At 39.4% G+C, this 15,511-nt stretch overlaps 1 protein-coding gene across 1 annotated transcript in view; it reads right to left on the bottom strand.

Annotated features, from left to right (window-relative positions):
- WDR49 (WD repeat domain 49) overlaps positions 1-15,511 on the bottom strand; it is a 175,077-nt gene that overhangs the window by 127,086 nt on the left and 32,480 nt on the right. Inside the window, 2 exon segments of the mRNA XM_063620427.1 lie at positions 13,149-13,323; positions 14,182-14,358. Of these exon segments, the coding sequence (XP_063476497.1) occupies positions 13,149-13,323; positions 14,182-14,358 (352 nt within the window).

The following is a 15,511-nucleotide window of genomic DNA, read 5'->3' on the forward strand; positions in this document are numbered from 1 at the left end:
ATCTGATAAATAAAAATGTTTTTCTCATTTCTTGAATTGAGGTAAGGAAATGATAGGTTATGATGGAAAAGTTTTAAAAATATCAAGCTAAGGAATAGGATTAGCTGGTAAAATAAATGATTTCTTGTTAGTATTCTCAGTAAGTTTTGGAATTGGTAGAGGAAAATATTTTTAAATTACTTTTATATAACATTATAGAGAAAAAAACAACTGGATTATATTTATCCATTAAGATGCTAACTTTCAACTCTTTCATTCTCTTGCCACATAGTCATAAAAAAAGACATTAAGGGACCCTGCCATCGATCTTTGTCCTCATGTGTGCTGTCAAAATGACCCTGTGTAACAGCAATTAGTTAATGTGGGAAAGTGATTTGAAAGTGAAAAGCGATACCTAAAAACTAAGTAAGTAATGCTATTAAGTGCACTTAGAGTAAGATAAAATAAGGCACTCTGTAACATTTGCCAACTGATAGACATTGTGGCAGGGTAGGAAAGAAGTCTCCACCAATTCTCCCCTCTACCCCTGCAAGGACACCAAGTTAACAATCTACACATAAAAAAAACACTTTTATAAAAAACAAAAATTAGGTGAGCCCTCATTGTACCTGGTTTTCAGTTCATATCGCTGAAAGAAGCACTGAAGAGATAGAAAAAAAAAACAGTCCTGAATCACCAACGCCCACCCTTCCCCACCCCTAGCAGCAGCTGCGTGGTGCTGAGAGCTTCTCTGGGAACTGGGGGAGACAGAGCACAGCAATTGTGTAGTATTGAACTCTGTGCTGTCCTGGTAGAGCAGAAAGGAAACCTGGACCAGACTCAACTGATGCCTGCCCACAGAGGGAACCTTAGCAGAGGGGAATCACCCAGCCCAGGGGTCTGAACTTGAGCTCCAGTAAACCTCACCACTGAGAGCTACAGCACTGTTTGTCTCCAAATAAACTTGAAATGCCATAAGGCTCTAGGCCATAAAGACTGCAACTCATAGGTGAGTCCTTGTGTGGAACTAGGCCCAGAGACATGGACTGAGGGGGCACATGACATACTGAGACACCAGCTGGGGCAGCCAAGGGAGGGCTGGCATCACCCTCCTCTAACCCCAGACTGCACAGCTCACGGCTCCAAAAGAGGTGCCTTCCTTTCACTTGAGGAGAGGAGAGGGAAGAGTGGGGAGGGCTTTGCCTTGCCTCTAGGATACCACCTCAGCCACAGCAGGAGACAGCATTGGTCAGAGTTGTGAGGCCCCTGTCCCAGGCCCTCAATCCTAGATAACATTTCTACACAACCTGGGCCAGAAGGGAACCCGCTACCTTGAAGGAAAGGAGCCATTCCTGGCAGCATTCATCACCTGCTAACTGAAGAGCCCTTGTGCCCTGATGCAATACCCAGGTATTACATCGAGGGCCTTGGATGAGCCTCTGAGACTTGCTGGCTTCAGGTGAGACTCGGCACATTACTAGCTGTGGAGGCTATGGGGAAAAACTCTTCCTGCTTGAGAAAAGCAGAGGGAAAAGTAAAGGGGACTTTGTCTTGTACCTTAGGTACCAGCATGGCCACAGGGGTGTAGAGTACCCAAGCAGGCTCTTAGGGTCCCCAATTCCAAGACTTGACTCTTGGATGGAATTTCTGACCTGCCCTTGTCCAGAGAGGAGTCCACTGCCCTGAAGGGTAAGTCCCAGGTCAGGCAGCACTGACGACAAGCTGACTTAAGAAACAGTGGGCCATTATGGAACATCAACAGTAGTCTGGAAGTACTCTTTTTGGCCTAGGGTAGCAGTGGCTACAGGGTGAGGCTTCTCTGCCTTTGGAAAAAGGAGTAAAGAGTGGGAAGAACTGCATCTTGTTGTTTGAGTGCCAGCTCAGCTGTAATAAGGGAACACCAGGTAGACTTCTAAAGTTTTTGACTCTAGTCCCTGACTTGTAGATGGCATTTTGGGACCCACCCAGGGGCTGGGGGACCTTGCTGCCCTAAAGGCAAAGACACAGGCCTGGCTGGATTTGCCATTGGCTGATTGCAGAGCCCCAGGGCCTTGAGTGAACATAGGTAGTAGCCAGGTAGTGGTTAAAGCAGGTCTTGAGTGAGACCCAGCACTGTGCTGGCTTCAGGTCTCACCCAGCACAGTCGTAGTAGTGGTGGCCACTGAGGTGCTTGTGTCACTCCACCCCCAGCTTTAGGTGGCTCAGAACAGACAGAAAGACTTTGAATGTTTCAGACAGTAAGGGAGAGAACAAGAGTCTCTGGCTAGTAATCCAGAGAATTTTCCCAGATCTGGTCTGAGATCTGAAATGCTAAGAATACTTTAATCAGAAAGAAAAGGACATTAATGGGCAATGAATAGTCATCTGAAGGTACAAAACTCACTGGTAATAGTAAGTGCACAGAAAACCACAGAATATCATAGCACTGTAACTGTGCTGTGTAAACTACTCTTATCTGAAATAGAAAGACTAAATGATGAACCAATCAATACTAATAACTACGACTTTTCAAGACATAGTACAATAAGACATAAATAGAAACAACAAAAAGATAAAAAGCAGAGGGACGAAGTTAAAATGTAGAGTTTTTATTAGTTTGCTTTGTGTTTGTTTATGCAAATAGTGTTGTTCTCAGCTTAAAATAATGAGTTATAAGATAGTATTTGCAAGTCTCATGGTAACCTCAAACCAAAAAAATATGAATATACAAAAAATAAAAAGCAAGAAACTAAATCATATCACCAGAGACAATCACTATCATTAGAGGAACATAAGGAGGAAAGACAGAAGGAAGAGAAAACCAGATAACAGATCACAAAATGGCAGGAATAAGTCTTTACTCACCATTAATAATATTGAATTTAAATGGATTAAACTCTTTAATCAAAGACATAGACTGGCTGAATGGGCAAAAAAACAAGAAGCATTGATCTGTTATCTTCAAGAAACACACTTCACCTATAAAGGCACACAAAGACTGAAACACAGAAGATAAAAGGGATGAAAGAGATATTCCATGCCAATGAAAACCAAAGAAGAGTAGGAGTCACTATACTTTTATCACACAAAATAGATTTCAAGATAAAAACTATAAAAAGATACAAAGAACATCACCATGTAATGATAAATGGGTCAATTCAGCAAGAGGATATAAAAAAACTTTAAATATAAATGCACCTACCATGGGAGCAATTTGGTACATAAGGTAAATATTATTAGAGCTGAAGAGAGAGATAGGCCTCAATACAATAATATCTGGAGACCTCAACACCTCACTTTCAGCACTGGACAGAACTTCTGGAAAGAAAATCAACAAACATTGGACTTAATCTACACTATGGACCAAATGGACCCAATAGATATTTACACAATATTCCATCCAAGAGCTGCAGAATACACATTATTTTCCTCAGCACATGAATCATTCTCAAGGATATACCATATGTTAGGTATCAAAATATATCTTAAGACATTCAAAATATTGAAATAATATCAAGTGTTTTCTCTGACCACAATGAATAAAACTAGAAACTAATAACAAGAGTAATTCTGGAAACTATACAAATACATAGAAATTAAACAATAGTCTCTTGAATTACCAGTGAGTCAGTGAAGAAATTAAGAAGGAAATTGAAAAATTACTGGAAACAAATGATAATAGAAAAACTACACACGTATGGGATACAGTAAAAGCAGTACTGAGAGGGAAGTTTATAGCTAAAAGTGCCTTCATCAAAAAAAAAAAAAAGGAAATACTTCAAATGAACAATCCAATGATGCATCTTAAAGAACTAGAAAAGCAAGAATAAAACAAACCCACAATTAGTAGAAGAAATAATAAAGATCAGAGCTGAAATAAATAAAATTTTAAAAATACAGAAGATTAATGAAACGAAAAGTTTATTTTTGGAAAAGTTAAAAGGAAAAAGCTTTAGCCAGACTAAGAAAAAAAGAGAGCATATCCAAATAAATAAAATCAGAAATGAAAAAGGAGACATTACTACTGATACTGCAGAAATTCAGAGGATCGTTAATGGCTACTATGAGCAACTATATGCCAATAAGTTGGCAAATCAAGAAGAAATGAAAAAATTCCTAGATGCATACAACCCACCAAGACTGAATTGGGAAGAAATCTTGTTGTGTTAAGCAAAATCAGCCAGGCACAAAAAGACAAACATTGCATGTTCTCACTTATTTGTAGGATCCAAATATCAAAACAATTGAACTCATGAACATAGAGAGTGGAAGGATAGTTACCAAAGGCTGGGAACAGTAGTGAGGGCCTAGTAGGGAGGTGAGGATTGTTACAAAAAAATTTACTTAAAAAGAGTAAGACTATTGTTTAATAGCACAACAGGGTGACTATAGTCAATAATGATGTAATTCTATATTTTAAAATAACTTATAGAGTGTAATTGGATTGTTTGTAAATCAAAGTGTAAATGCTTGAGGTGATGGATACTCCAGTCCCCAGGTTGTACTTATTTCACATTTTATGCTGATATCGAAGCATCTCATGTACCACATAAATATATACACCTACTCTGTATCCACACAAAAAAATTTAAATTAAAAAATAAAGTATAACTGTATCTATTCTATCTTTAAAATAAGAATTCAGCACTGCTAAGCATATTTAAAAATAATAATGCAATTAATCCAATTACTTTTCAAAATGCCAAGTAGGCACATGTCCATGATACAAATGAATCTTATTCTTCTACCATGCTACAGAACAAGCTGTAGGAAATAGAGCCCTTCCTCAAACCAAGGCCACTGCTCACAGCGGATTTCAACTGCTTTAAACATAGTGACAGAACTGGCAGGAAAGGCAGCGTGGTCTAGCTAACTCGATAGTGTCTGGAAGACTGATTTAGATGCAGGGAAGTAGAGCCACACACAAGCAAGATATTAAATCTGGCTTCTCTGCCAACTTAGTCCCTATCAATTATAAAGATTCCCTGAGGAGTCTGTATTCTAAATTTTCTGGCACTTGTTCCACTAATTAGTGCAGCAATTAGCAGCCGGGTGTGGTGGCTCACACCTGTAATCCCAGCAGTTTGGGAGGCTGAGGCAGGCGGATCACCTGAGTTCAGGAGTTCGAGACCAGCCTGGCTAACATGGCGAAACCCTGTCTGTACTAGAAATACAAAAATTAGCTGGGCATGGTGGCGCATGCCTGTAATCCCAGGTACTCGGGAGGCTGAGGCAGGAGAATCCCTTGAACCCAGGAGATGGAAGTTGCGGTGAGCCGAGATCATGCCACTGCAGCCTGGGTGACAGAGATCATGCCACTGCAGCCTGGGTGACAGAGCAAGACTCTGTCTCCAAAAAAAAAAAAAAAAAAAAAGCAATTAGTGATTTTGTTAACGATTCAAACTGTTTTGTATCTTCTTCTAGCCCTGGTCAAAGGGCAGAAAACATTTTCAACGCAATAAAATATCAATGATTTTTGTTGCTGGCAATTTCATGCTCATTCTTTCTTTCTTGTTCCCCTCTCCCCCGCCCCGCGATGGAGTCTCACTCCCTCGCCCAGGCTAGAGTGCTGTGGGCAATGGCACAATCTCGGCTCACTGCAACCCCCACCTCCCAGGTTCAAGCAATTCTGATGCCTCAGACTCCCAAGTAGCTGGGATTACAAGGCTAATTTTATTTTTAGTAGAGACATGGTTTCACCATGTTGGCCAGGCTGGTCTCGAACTCCTGACCTCAGGTGATCCGCCCACCTCGGCTTCCCAAAATGCTCTGATTATAGGCATGAGCCACCTGGCCTCATTCTTTCAATATCTGCATTCCCAGACTACAGTTTCCAAGGTTTCCAGTGATACTGTCTATATGAGGAGGAAATTATTAAAAAGGAAAATTCTCTGAAACTCGAGACATTTATATCTTAGCACTATTACACAAAACCTCTATAATTACTTTACAAGCATTTCAGAATGTAATTATTTTTCCATTAAAATATGACACAGAACCACTCAGAGAAGACGAAAACATTTACTCCTTCAAAGTTTTAAATAAGAAATCTGAACCTTATCTTAAAGCAATATGTTAATACTCTTCTGTCTGAAACTGAGTTTTTCCTTTGACATTTCATTTTGACAGATATTTTATCCTTAGCTTCAATAAAAATTATTAACATATTTGCTCATGCGTTTCTTTCTTTCCTCAATTGTATATTCCCTCCTCACCCTGAGACACAAATCACCAAAAATATTTCATGAAGAGTTTTAAGAATATCGAATCATGTTACTGGGGTAAAGAGAATACCAAATTAAACAGTCATTGGTTGCTTGCTCTTGAAAGAGCAAGTCTTGCAGACAAAGGAGCAGAATCCAAAACAACTACAAATCCCATATATTACATTTGAATCCATCCTGCCTTTCCTCTTTCTGCCTTCCTCTTCATTTCAGTCTTCCTGTCTTTTCTTGTATTGAAATAACTGAGCTTCAAACAACAACAGAAAGTCATATTTAAGCTTCTAATGTCTATTGCTAAATCTAAGAAAAGGCATTCTTTCATCGGTTATGACTGAAGTATATTCACCTTTCAGAGGTATTTGAGGAGTATAGCGGTGATCACGGCTCACTGCAGCCTCAGTCTCCTGGGCTCAGGTGATCCTCCTGAGAGGTGACAGCATGCTGGCAGTCCTCACAGCCCTCGCTTGCTCTCAGAGCCTCCTCTGCCTGGCCTCCCACTTTGGCGGCACTTGAGGGGCCCTTCAGCCCACCGCTGCACTGTGGGAGCCCCTTTCTGGGCTGGCCAAGGCGGGAGCCGGCTCCCTCAGCTTGCAGGGAGGTGTGGAGGCAGAGGCGCGAGCGGGAACCGCGGCTGCGCGCGGCGCTTGCGGGCCAGCTGGAGTTCCGGGTGGGCGTGGGCTTGGCGGACCCTGCACTCGGAGCAGCCGGCCGGCCCTGCCGGCCCTGGGCAGTGAGGGGCTTAGCACCCAGGTCAGCTGCTGCGGAGGGTGTACTGGGTCCCCCAGCAGTGCCAGCCCACTAGCGCTGCACTCGATTTCTCACCGGACCTTAGCTGCCTTCCCGCGGGGCAGGGCTCGGGACCTGCAGCCCGCCATGCCTGAGCCTCCCACCCACTCCATGGGCTCCTGTGCGGCCCGAGCCTCCCCGACGAGCGCCACCCCCTCTGCTCCACAGCGCCCAGTCCCATCAACCACCCAAGGGCTGAGAAGTGCGAGCGCGCGGCGCGCGGGACTGGCGGGCAGCTCCACCTGCAGCCCCGGTGCGGGTTCCACTGAGTGAAGCCAGCTGGGCTCCTGAGTCTGAGGGAGATGTGGAGAACCTTTATGTCTAGCTCAGGAATTGTAAACGCACCAATCAGCACCCTGTGTCTAGCTCGAGGTTTGTGGGTGCGACAGTCTGTGTCTGGCTGCTCTGGTGGGGCCTTGGAGAACCTTTGTGTCGACACTCTGTATCTAACTGAGCTGATGGGGACCTGGAGGACTTTTATGTCTAGCTCAGGGATGGTAAATGCATCAATCAACGCCCTGTCAAAACAGACCACTGGGCTCTACCAATCAGCAGGATGTGAGTGGGGCCAGATAAGAGAATAAAAGCAGGCTGCCCGAGCCAGCAGTGGCAACCCACTCGGGTCCCCTTCCACACTGTGGAAGCTTTGTTCTTTCGCTCTTTGTGATAAATCTTGCTACTGCTCACTCTTTGGGTCCACACTGCTTTTATGAGCTGTAACACTCACCGCGAAGGTCTGCAGCTTCACTCCTGAAGCCAGCGAGACCACGAGCCCACCAGGAGGAACGAACAACTCCAGACGTGCCGCCTTAAGAGCTGTAACACTCACTGGGAAGGTCTGCAGCTTCACTCCTGAGCCAGCGAGACCACGAACCCACCAGAAGGAAGAAACTCCGAACACATCCAAACATCACAAGGAACAAACTCCGGACACGCCGCCTTTAGAACTGTAACACTCCCCACGAGGGTCCGTGGCTTCATTCTTGAAGTCAGTGAGACCAAGAACCTACTAGTTCCGGACACACTCCCACCCTTAGCCTCCTTGGTAGCTAGGGCTACAGGCCCATGCCACCGCACCCAGCTAATTTTTGTGTTTTTTATAGAGACAGGGTTTCACCATGTTGCTCAGGCTGGTCTCAAACTCCTAGGCTCAATCTACCTACGTTGGCCTCCTAAAATGCTAGGATTACAGGCGTGGACCACCACTCCTGGCTCTCCATTTTTTTAAATAAAAAGAAATTCTACAAATATTAACCATAGTTTCTTTTGGTATTTCTCTTTTCTTTTGAAATATTTTTCAATAAAATTCACCCAATAATTTATCTAAGACCTTCAAAGTCAAATTACAAGATGGCTGTTTTTGCTCACAATCAAAACATAAAATCCCATAGAGGAAACTAATAGGAATTATTAATTAGAGACACAAGAGAAATTCTTTAAAAAAGAAAAAAGGAAGAAGAAAATTAATGTAATGCTTTCGCAGGACTTCAGATAGTTCATTTTGGCATACACTAATATTAAAATACAGATCAGTTTCTCAGCACCAATAGATAAGCTGCCAGTTCTTCTCTGCCCTTAACCAATCTCAACAAGACACTCACTTCAGCATCCTTTGATAAATAAATTATCCATTGTTCCCTACAATAATTATCACAGAGCTCCTAGTACACAATACCATGTGCAGAAGGATACTTTGTTAAGTGTTACTGACTGGCTGCTTAGTTTTGAGTGCTTCAAAGTGAACATGATAATAAACGTTGAAGTGATTATTTAAAAATCTTCTTAGTTGGATGTTAGAAGTTAAGTTTCTTGGGATGGATCTAGATAACAGAATTCAACTGAAATATGCCAGTGCTTAGTATGGTGCCTATTACATAGTAATTACCTAGCAAATGTTTTTTGGGTGAATATCACATAGAAGCTCCTATCCTTGCAGCTGGTAAAGGGTTGTTAAGGTGACTGAAAGATCTCAACAAAAGAAAGAGGCTAAAGGATCAACAAATATTTATTATATATTCACTATTTAAAAAGCATTGTGCTGGATTTCTGCTTCCAGCCACGATGGCATAACAAGGACTGATTTTCATCTCCCGCCATAAACAACTAGAAAACTGGACAAATATTAGCAACAATATTTTCAGATTTTGACAATAGGCAAAGTAGAACTGTGAACCCTGAGAGAAGAGAAACAAATGAAGTGGGCCCTACAATCGCTCTGACTTTCTTGGAAGAAATTTCCAAACTATTAGCACACAGCAGGAAACCACACAGAGCCTAGCAACCTCCAGAGTTGGAGAAACGAAGATTAGAGTTAGAGGGCCATGAGGCAGCTAGAATATGTGGGACAGAATTCTGGAAAGGCAAATAACTGGATTCCTATTAAAAAAAAAGAGAGAGAGAGAAAGAAGAAAGAAAACTTTGAAAAAATAACAATAGAAAAATGTCCAAGTTTAATGAAAACTACAGATCCAGAAATCCAAGAATTTTAATGAATTTTAACCAGTATAAACACATACACACATATACACACACCCCAAGAAAAACTAAGGTACATCATAATCAAATGGCTTAAAATCAGTGATAAAAAGAAAATCTTATAAAACATTGTATTATGTGTTATAGTGGATACTAAGGTGAATGAAGAATATAGTGCTTGCCCCAAGAAGGACATTTTAATTTCCATTTATATGTAAATGTAATTTTCATGTGAGGCATTCAAATTTCCTTCTAGGCTTGGAAAGGTAAGAGGCAGGACCCAAATTCTAACATGGGTACAGAAATTGGTAGGTTTGGTTCACAGGGTGGGCAGCATTGCAAAGCAATATTTTAAAGAAGAATCCAGGGGAAATGCCAAAATTGAGAACCTTGCAAATAATGCAATGAAGAGTCCATCTGAATTAGACAGAGGAAGAGGCAAAATAAAGAGTTTGATGTAAGGTGAAGTGGCAAAAAATAAAGGATGTTTCAAGAAAAATGTTGGCAAGAAAGACTCTTCTGTGGTAGGCTGGACACAGTGGCTCACACCTATAATCCCAGCGCTGTGAGAGGCCCAGATGAGTGGATTACTTGAGGTCAGGAGTTCGAGACCAGCCTGGTCAACATGGTGAAACCCTGTCTCTACTAAAAATATAAAAATTAGCCAGGCGTGGTGGCACATGCCAGTAATCCCAGCTATTTGGGAGGCTGAGGCACAAGAATCACTGAACCTGGGAGGCAGAGGTTGCAGTGAGCCAAGATTGCACCACTGCACTCCAGCCTGGGCGACAGAGTGAGTGAAAGTCCATCTCAAACAAACAAAGAAACAAACCTTTAAAAACATTTTTTTTAAAGAAAGACTTGTCTTTGGTTGCAGAATCTGGGGTATCTCAGAATGAAGAATCCTCCTCTGGAGGAGAAGATGAGCTGGGAAGAGTCTATGCATTGGGCCAGGTGGGGATCTGTAATCTTCAAATAAAAAATTCCCCAGCTGGAAATGGAAAGTTCTATAAGATGTCCTAAGATGGCTTATCATTCCACATTTTTAGACCTCAAATCCTGAAGATGGTTGCTTCAGAGAGCTGCCTGTTTCTGTCCTTTATCATTTCCATTTTCTAATAATCAAAAACCTCTAACTAGCCAGTCTGATTGCAGTTTCTTTCTCCTCCAACCCATGCTGAACAAACTACCAAATAAACTTTTCCTAAATACTGTCTGCATTGGGTCTGTCCAAGTTTCCTCAAAAGCCTTCGATGTTTCACGGCCAATATCTTCCAACGTTATGTCCCCATTTGACCTATTTGTTTCTATTTCCCTAATATTCAGTGTCTGATCTATTCATGTCTACCTCTCCTTCTGTCATCATTGTGCCTGCTTGTCTAATTTTGCTCTTGTTGCCCATGCTCTCTTTTTCTCTCCCTCATCCATCCTTCAAGTACCACCACTGATCCTTAAAGCTTTTTCTTATGGCTTTTCAGGCTTAGAAACTACTCTAGGAGTCAAAATCTTGTTTATAAGGTTTAGTAGTTAATTTTCAGTACCACTGAACAATGTTCTAATAAGGTGACTTGTGTTAGTTTCTATTTCTTTCAGATATTAAGTTTTCTGAGGGTTGAGTCTATAATTAATCTTTCTTCTATAGTCCCAAATGCCTAAGACCGTTTTAAGACACATAAAAGATCAATAAATAATTGTTGATTGATTGACACTCAAGTCCATAATTCAAATAAACTGTTTCAAGTAAATGTGTGTGTGTGTATTCCTGTTGTTGTTTCAAAAAGTATCTACTTGATTATAATGAATTTTTTTATTCAAAGAACTGAGAAATACATAATACGAATAAGATAGCAAAGATTTTTAACTATATATATGTACATATATATATATCTAATTTGTATTACATATATAGTTCCTTATATATATGTAAAACTTCCCTGTAGCCAATTCCTACTTTGCAGTGATTTGAGGCCAGACTGTGAAACTGTGAAATTGGATTCCTTAGGTCATAAACGTGAACCTCCACTGCTAATACTAAACTAAATTCCCATGTTCTTTTGTCAGTAGAGGTAGGAATCAAAGATCAGAATGACATGATAGACACATGGTAAGTAGCAAATCAACATTGACCTAGAGAACAATCCTTGTCCAGTAACTTAAGAGACAAATGCTATCTGATAGGTTACTTCATTGGTATGGTTGATTTTTTGGGACCCTTAAATAAAATTGAGGCAGAGTCTGCAGTGAGAGCTTCCCCATTCTCTTCCTGAACATGAAGAGTATATAGATATAATACATCATCGGAAAAGACAATCACAATTTAAAAGCCTTACTTGTTATCTCTCCAACCCTTTCTAAGACAGCTTTCTATAGGCTTCTCTGTATTTACTCATATTATTTTAAGGTTATGGACTCAAATAATACATTAAATTTCAGATAACCTACTGGGAGTAAATTTCAAGAGCTATCACTTTATTATTATAATCTAGTCTTTGGCATATATATCTAAAGAACAAATGAATATGAATACAAATAAAAGAATACAATGTTTTTCAGAAGAAGTTGAAATAGCTCCATTCTGTATATTTTTAATACTCTGATTCTTATTTTCATGTTATGAAAACTTAACACATAATTCTGTGCCTGTCACACTTAGCAGATGACCAAAAACTGTCATCTTTTGTTTTTCCTGCAATTAATATCATGCAGAATTTAAAAATGTATAGAAGGTACTAAAGGTATGGTGTGATTTATATCAAAGAAAAAAATGCAGAGCATATAGTTCCTCACATAGGAAATTATTACTGTGGGCTTACATTAAAGAATTAGTTTCAACCTTCTGAAACCCAAAGAGGGTAAAAATACCATAAAAGCCAACAGTTGGGGGGTCCATGTTGACTGTCTCTTCTTCAAACTGTATTAGGAAGAGACCAATAACATTAATCTCATCAAATTTCATTAAAGGCAATGAGATTGTTAATTTTCATTCTTTTCAGTGGGCATTCTTTAATGTAGCAATTTAGAAGTGAGAAAATTACCATACTCCTTAGTATCTAAACAAAGAAATATTAGTGCAGATATTGCACATTTGAATCTTGAACCACCATATAAAATTAAGATATTTTATGAAACTAATTCATTGGTGACTAGGTTTTAAGAAAGTTCTGGTTTTCTATAGTGCTGATTTTATAACATAGTCTTATTACACAAAGAACTGCCACTGAAGTACTCTAAAGAAATTCAGTCATTACATCAAAAAAAAGAAAAGAAAATTAAGACAATTCAATTTTAAGGGCAGTCAAACTAATATGCTTCCCATGAGAACATAAGGAAAACAAAGGAATGGTTTTGAGGGAACTTGTTAAATTCTTTTATTAAACAGCCCTGAATGTAACTAGATGAGATTAGCTAGGATCAGAGTTGAGTTGAAGCTAAATGAATTCTATGACAATGTTTTCCTTTCTCTTAAGATTTCTTGAGCACATTGGTCGCCTGAATTAATTGTATGAGGCATAAATTCAGAAGCAAAAAAAGAAAGAAAGAATCCCTGCCAGCATCTAAGGGATAGCAGAGTCCAGGCCACAACCTCCAGAGAATCAATTATTGGTTTCTAGACTTAAACGTTTTGTGTGAAGCATTTTCATCAAAGAATATAAATGAACAAGTCGGAGGTTACCATTTACTTTCATTACTGTTCAAATTCAATACCTTGCCTGACCCAATCTCCTTGATGAAGTTTATGCTCTAATATATGGCAACACTTGTGACATCCAGAGAGCAGCTCTGCCCAGTTAATGGTCATGGTGGCTTCTCCATCTTCACATGCACTAGCAGGCCGTTCAAACAGGGAAATCAAGGCTGCAGTGAAAGCAATTGCTTGAACCTTGACAGAGACATTGAAAGAACAACAATCATGGACAGGATAATTGTTGCAAGAAGATTCTAGGTTATTTTAGTTTAATAAGGAATAGCTATTAACTTAATAAGAATTTCTCCAATATTATTTAAAGGATGCAGGCTGTTTTACTAAAAAACAGAACAATTATTAGTTTGGTGATACAATTACCAAAGGGCAGTCTTTTACTTGTTTTTAAGACACATTTGTCGTTAAAATAGTAAGAATGAAAAGCTTTCACAATTACAAAAGGAAATTGTTCAAATTAGCCTACTTCAGAGGTCACAGACATATTCTACTTTCATTCAGTAAGTAATAATTTTTCATAGTTCAGGTGAAATTTGATAGGAAGACAGAAATCATTGTATCCAATATCTAGGTTTCAGAGCTGCCCTCTCTAATCCTTTTGTTATATGATACAGGCAATGAGCACTCGCTAGGAAATTGGTACTGAGAAACCCAATACTCTATGTAGGAAAATCAGAACAATAAATTTGAAAGCATTTCGAGGGATAAATGTAATCACTTAATATTAAACATTTATTCATATTGGGATCTAATAAATTAAGCATCCTATGGTGAAAAAGGTTAGCAAGATCTTTTTTTCTAAATGAGAAAAGTGAGACTATACACAGACCAAAAAAACAAACAAACTCACACACACAATTAAGATTTGTTTTTGTAAACAAGAAGACAAACCGTGACCTAATCCATCTCTTCCGTGTCCAATGTGCATATAATCTATAATGTAATTAAATTTGGAGGTCACACGCACTGCATTTTAATTTCTATTTTAAACTACAGTTTGATGATTAAATCCATAGTATTCAATCTACCCTCACTTACCTTTCCAGTTATATCCCCAAAAGAAAGAAGTGATTCATTGGCATCAAGAGGATCATACCAATAATCCATGCAAATTGGTGTTCCTTTAAGGCCTTGGAGTTTGTATTGGCAAGCAAATTCTTCTTTGGACAGCAGATCATAGAAACAAATCTCTTTACTTGTAAAAGCCACTGCTATCTAAAGTAGCAGAGTAGAAAATCAGAAAGTAATTCTGATGGATTTAGCACAATTAATATGCAAAGCAGACATGCCACTCTAATTGCCAAATCAGACTTTGTTCTCTGAGGATCCTTAACAGTATTACAGAAGTAAAGAACAGCGGCACAAATGTACTTTATCCTAACTGTGGAATCTAGTCAAGAAGAAACTTTTCCTATTAGAGGCATTTGAACATGCTTTATTTCCTATCCCTATTCCACACAGTCACCAACATCCCCATCCATGGGAGACTAGACCACTAATCACATAGGAGAGACTAAGGCACAGAGATATAGCAACATACAATCATACCAGAAACTTTACAAACCATGTTTTATGATGCAAGTAGAGACTTTCATGGAAAGCATTTGATACAGACTCTATAAGTAGCTTTATCCGAAGTCAGAGAAAATCCTAAAGGCTATTTTAGAAAGGGGAAAATATTTAACAACATAAAAATAAGTCAATAGAAAATGCCTCTGTGGAGATGCACACATTGGATTTACTAGAAAAAGACTTCAATTCAACTATTATACATATGTTCAAACAACTAAACAAACCAAGATCTAAAGAAGTAAAGGAAAGTATGTGGCTGGGTGTGATGGCTCATGCCTGTAATCCCACCACTTTGAGAGGCCAATGCAGGAGGATTGCTTGAGGCCAGGAGTTCAAGAACAGCCTGGGCAACATAGTGAGACTCCCATCTTTTAAGAAAAAAAAAAGAAAGAAAGAAACAAATGAGAATGATGTCTCATCAAACAGAGAATTTTAAGAAACATGCATAAATTATTAAAATCACCATTCTGCCAATCTTTGCCCTTTAATTGGAGTTGTTAGTCCATTGATATAATTACTGAAAAGGTAAGATTTACATCTGCCATTTTTCTAACAATACAGCCCCATAATACAGAAGCAAAAACTAAAATTATTGAAGACAGAGTAGCCATTTCAATAATAACAGTTGGATATTTCAATACTCTACTTTCAATGATGGATAGAACAACTGAGCTGAAGATCAGTAAGAAAATGAAGACTTGACAAACACTATAAACCAACCAGATCTAATGTGTGTCTAAAGAACACACCATTCCAACGTCAGCAGGATGCATTTCTTCTCAAGTGCACATGGCAC

The sequence above is a fragment of the Symphalangus syndactylus genome, chromosome 17, assembly GCF_028878055.3.
Source record: "Symphalangus syndactylus isolate Jambi chromosome 17, NHGRI_mSymSyn1-v2.1_pri, whole genome shotgun sequence".
Classification (NCBI taxonomy): domain Eukaryota; kingdom Metazoa; phylum Chordata; class Mammalia; order Primates; family Hylobatidae; genus Symphalangus; species Symphalangus syndactylus.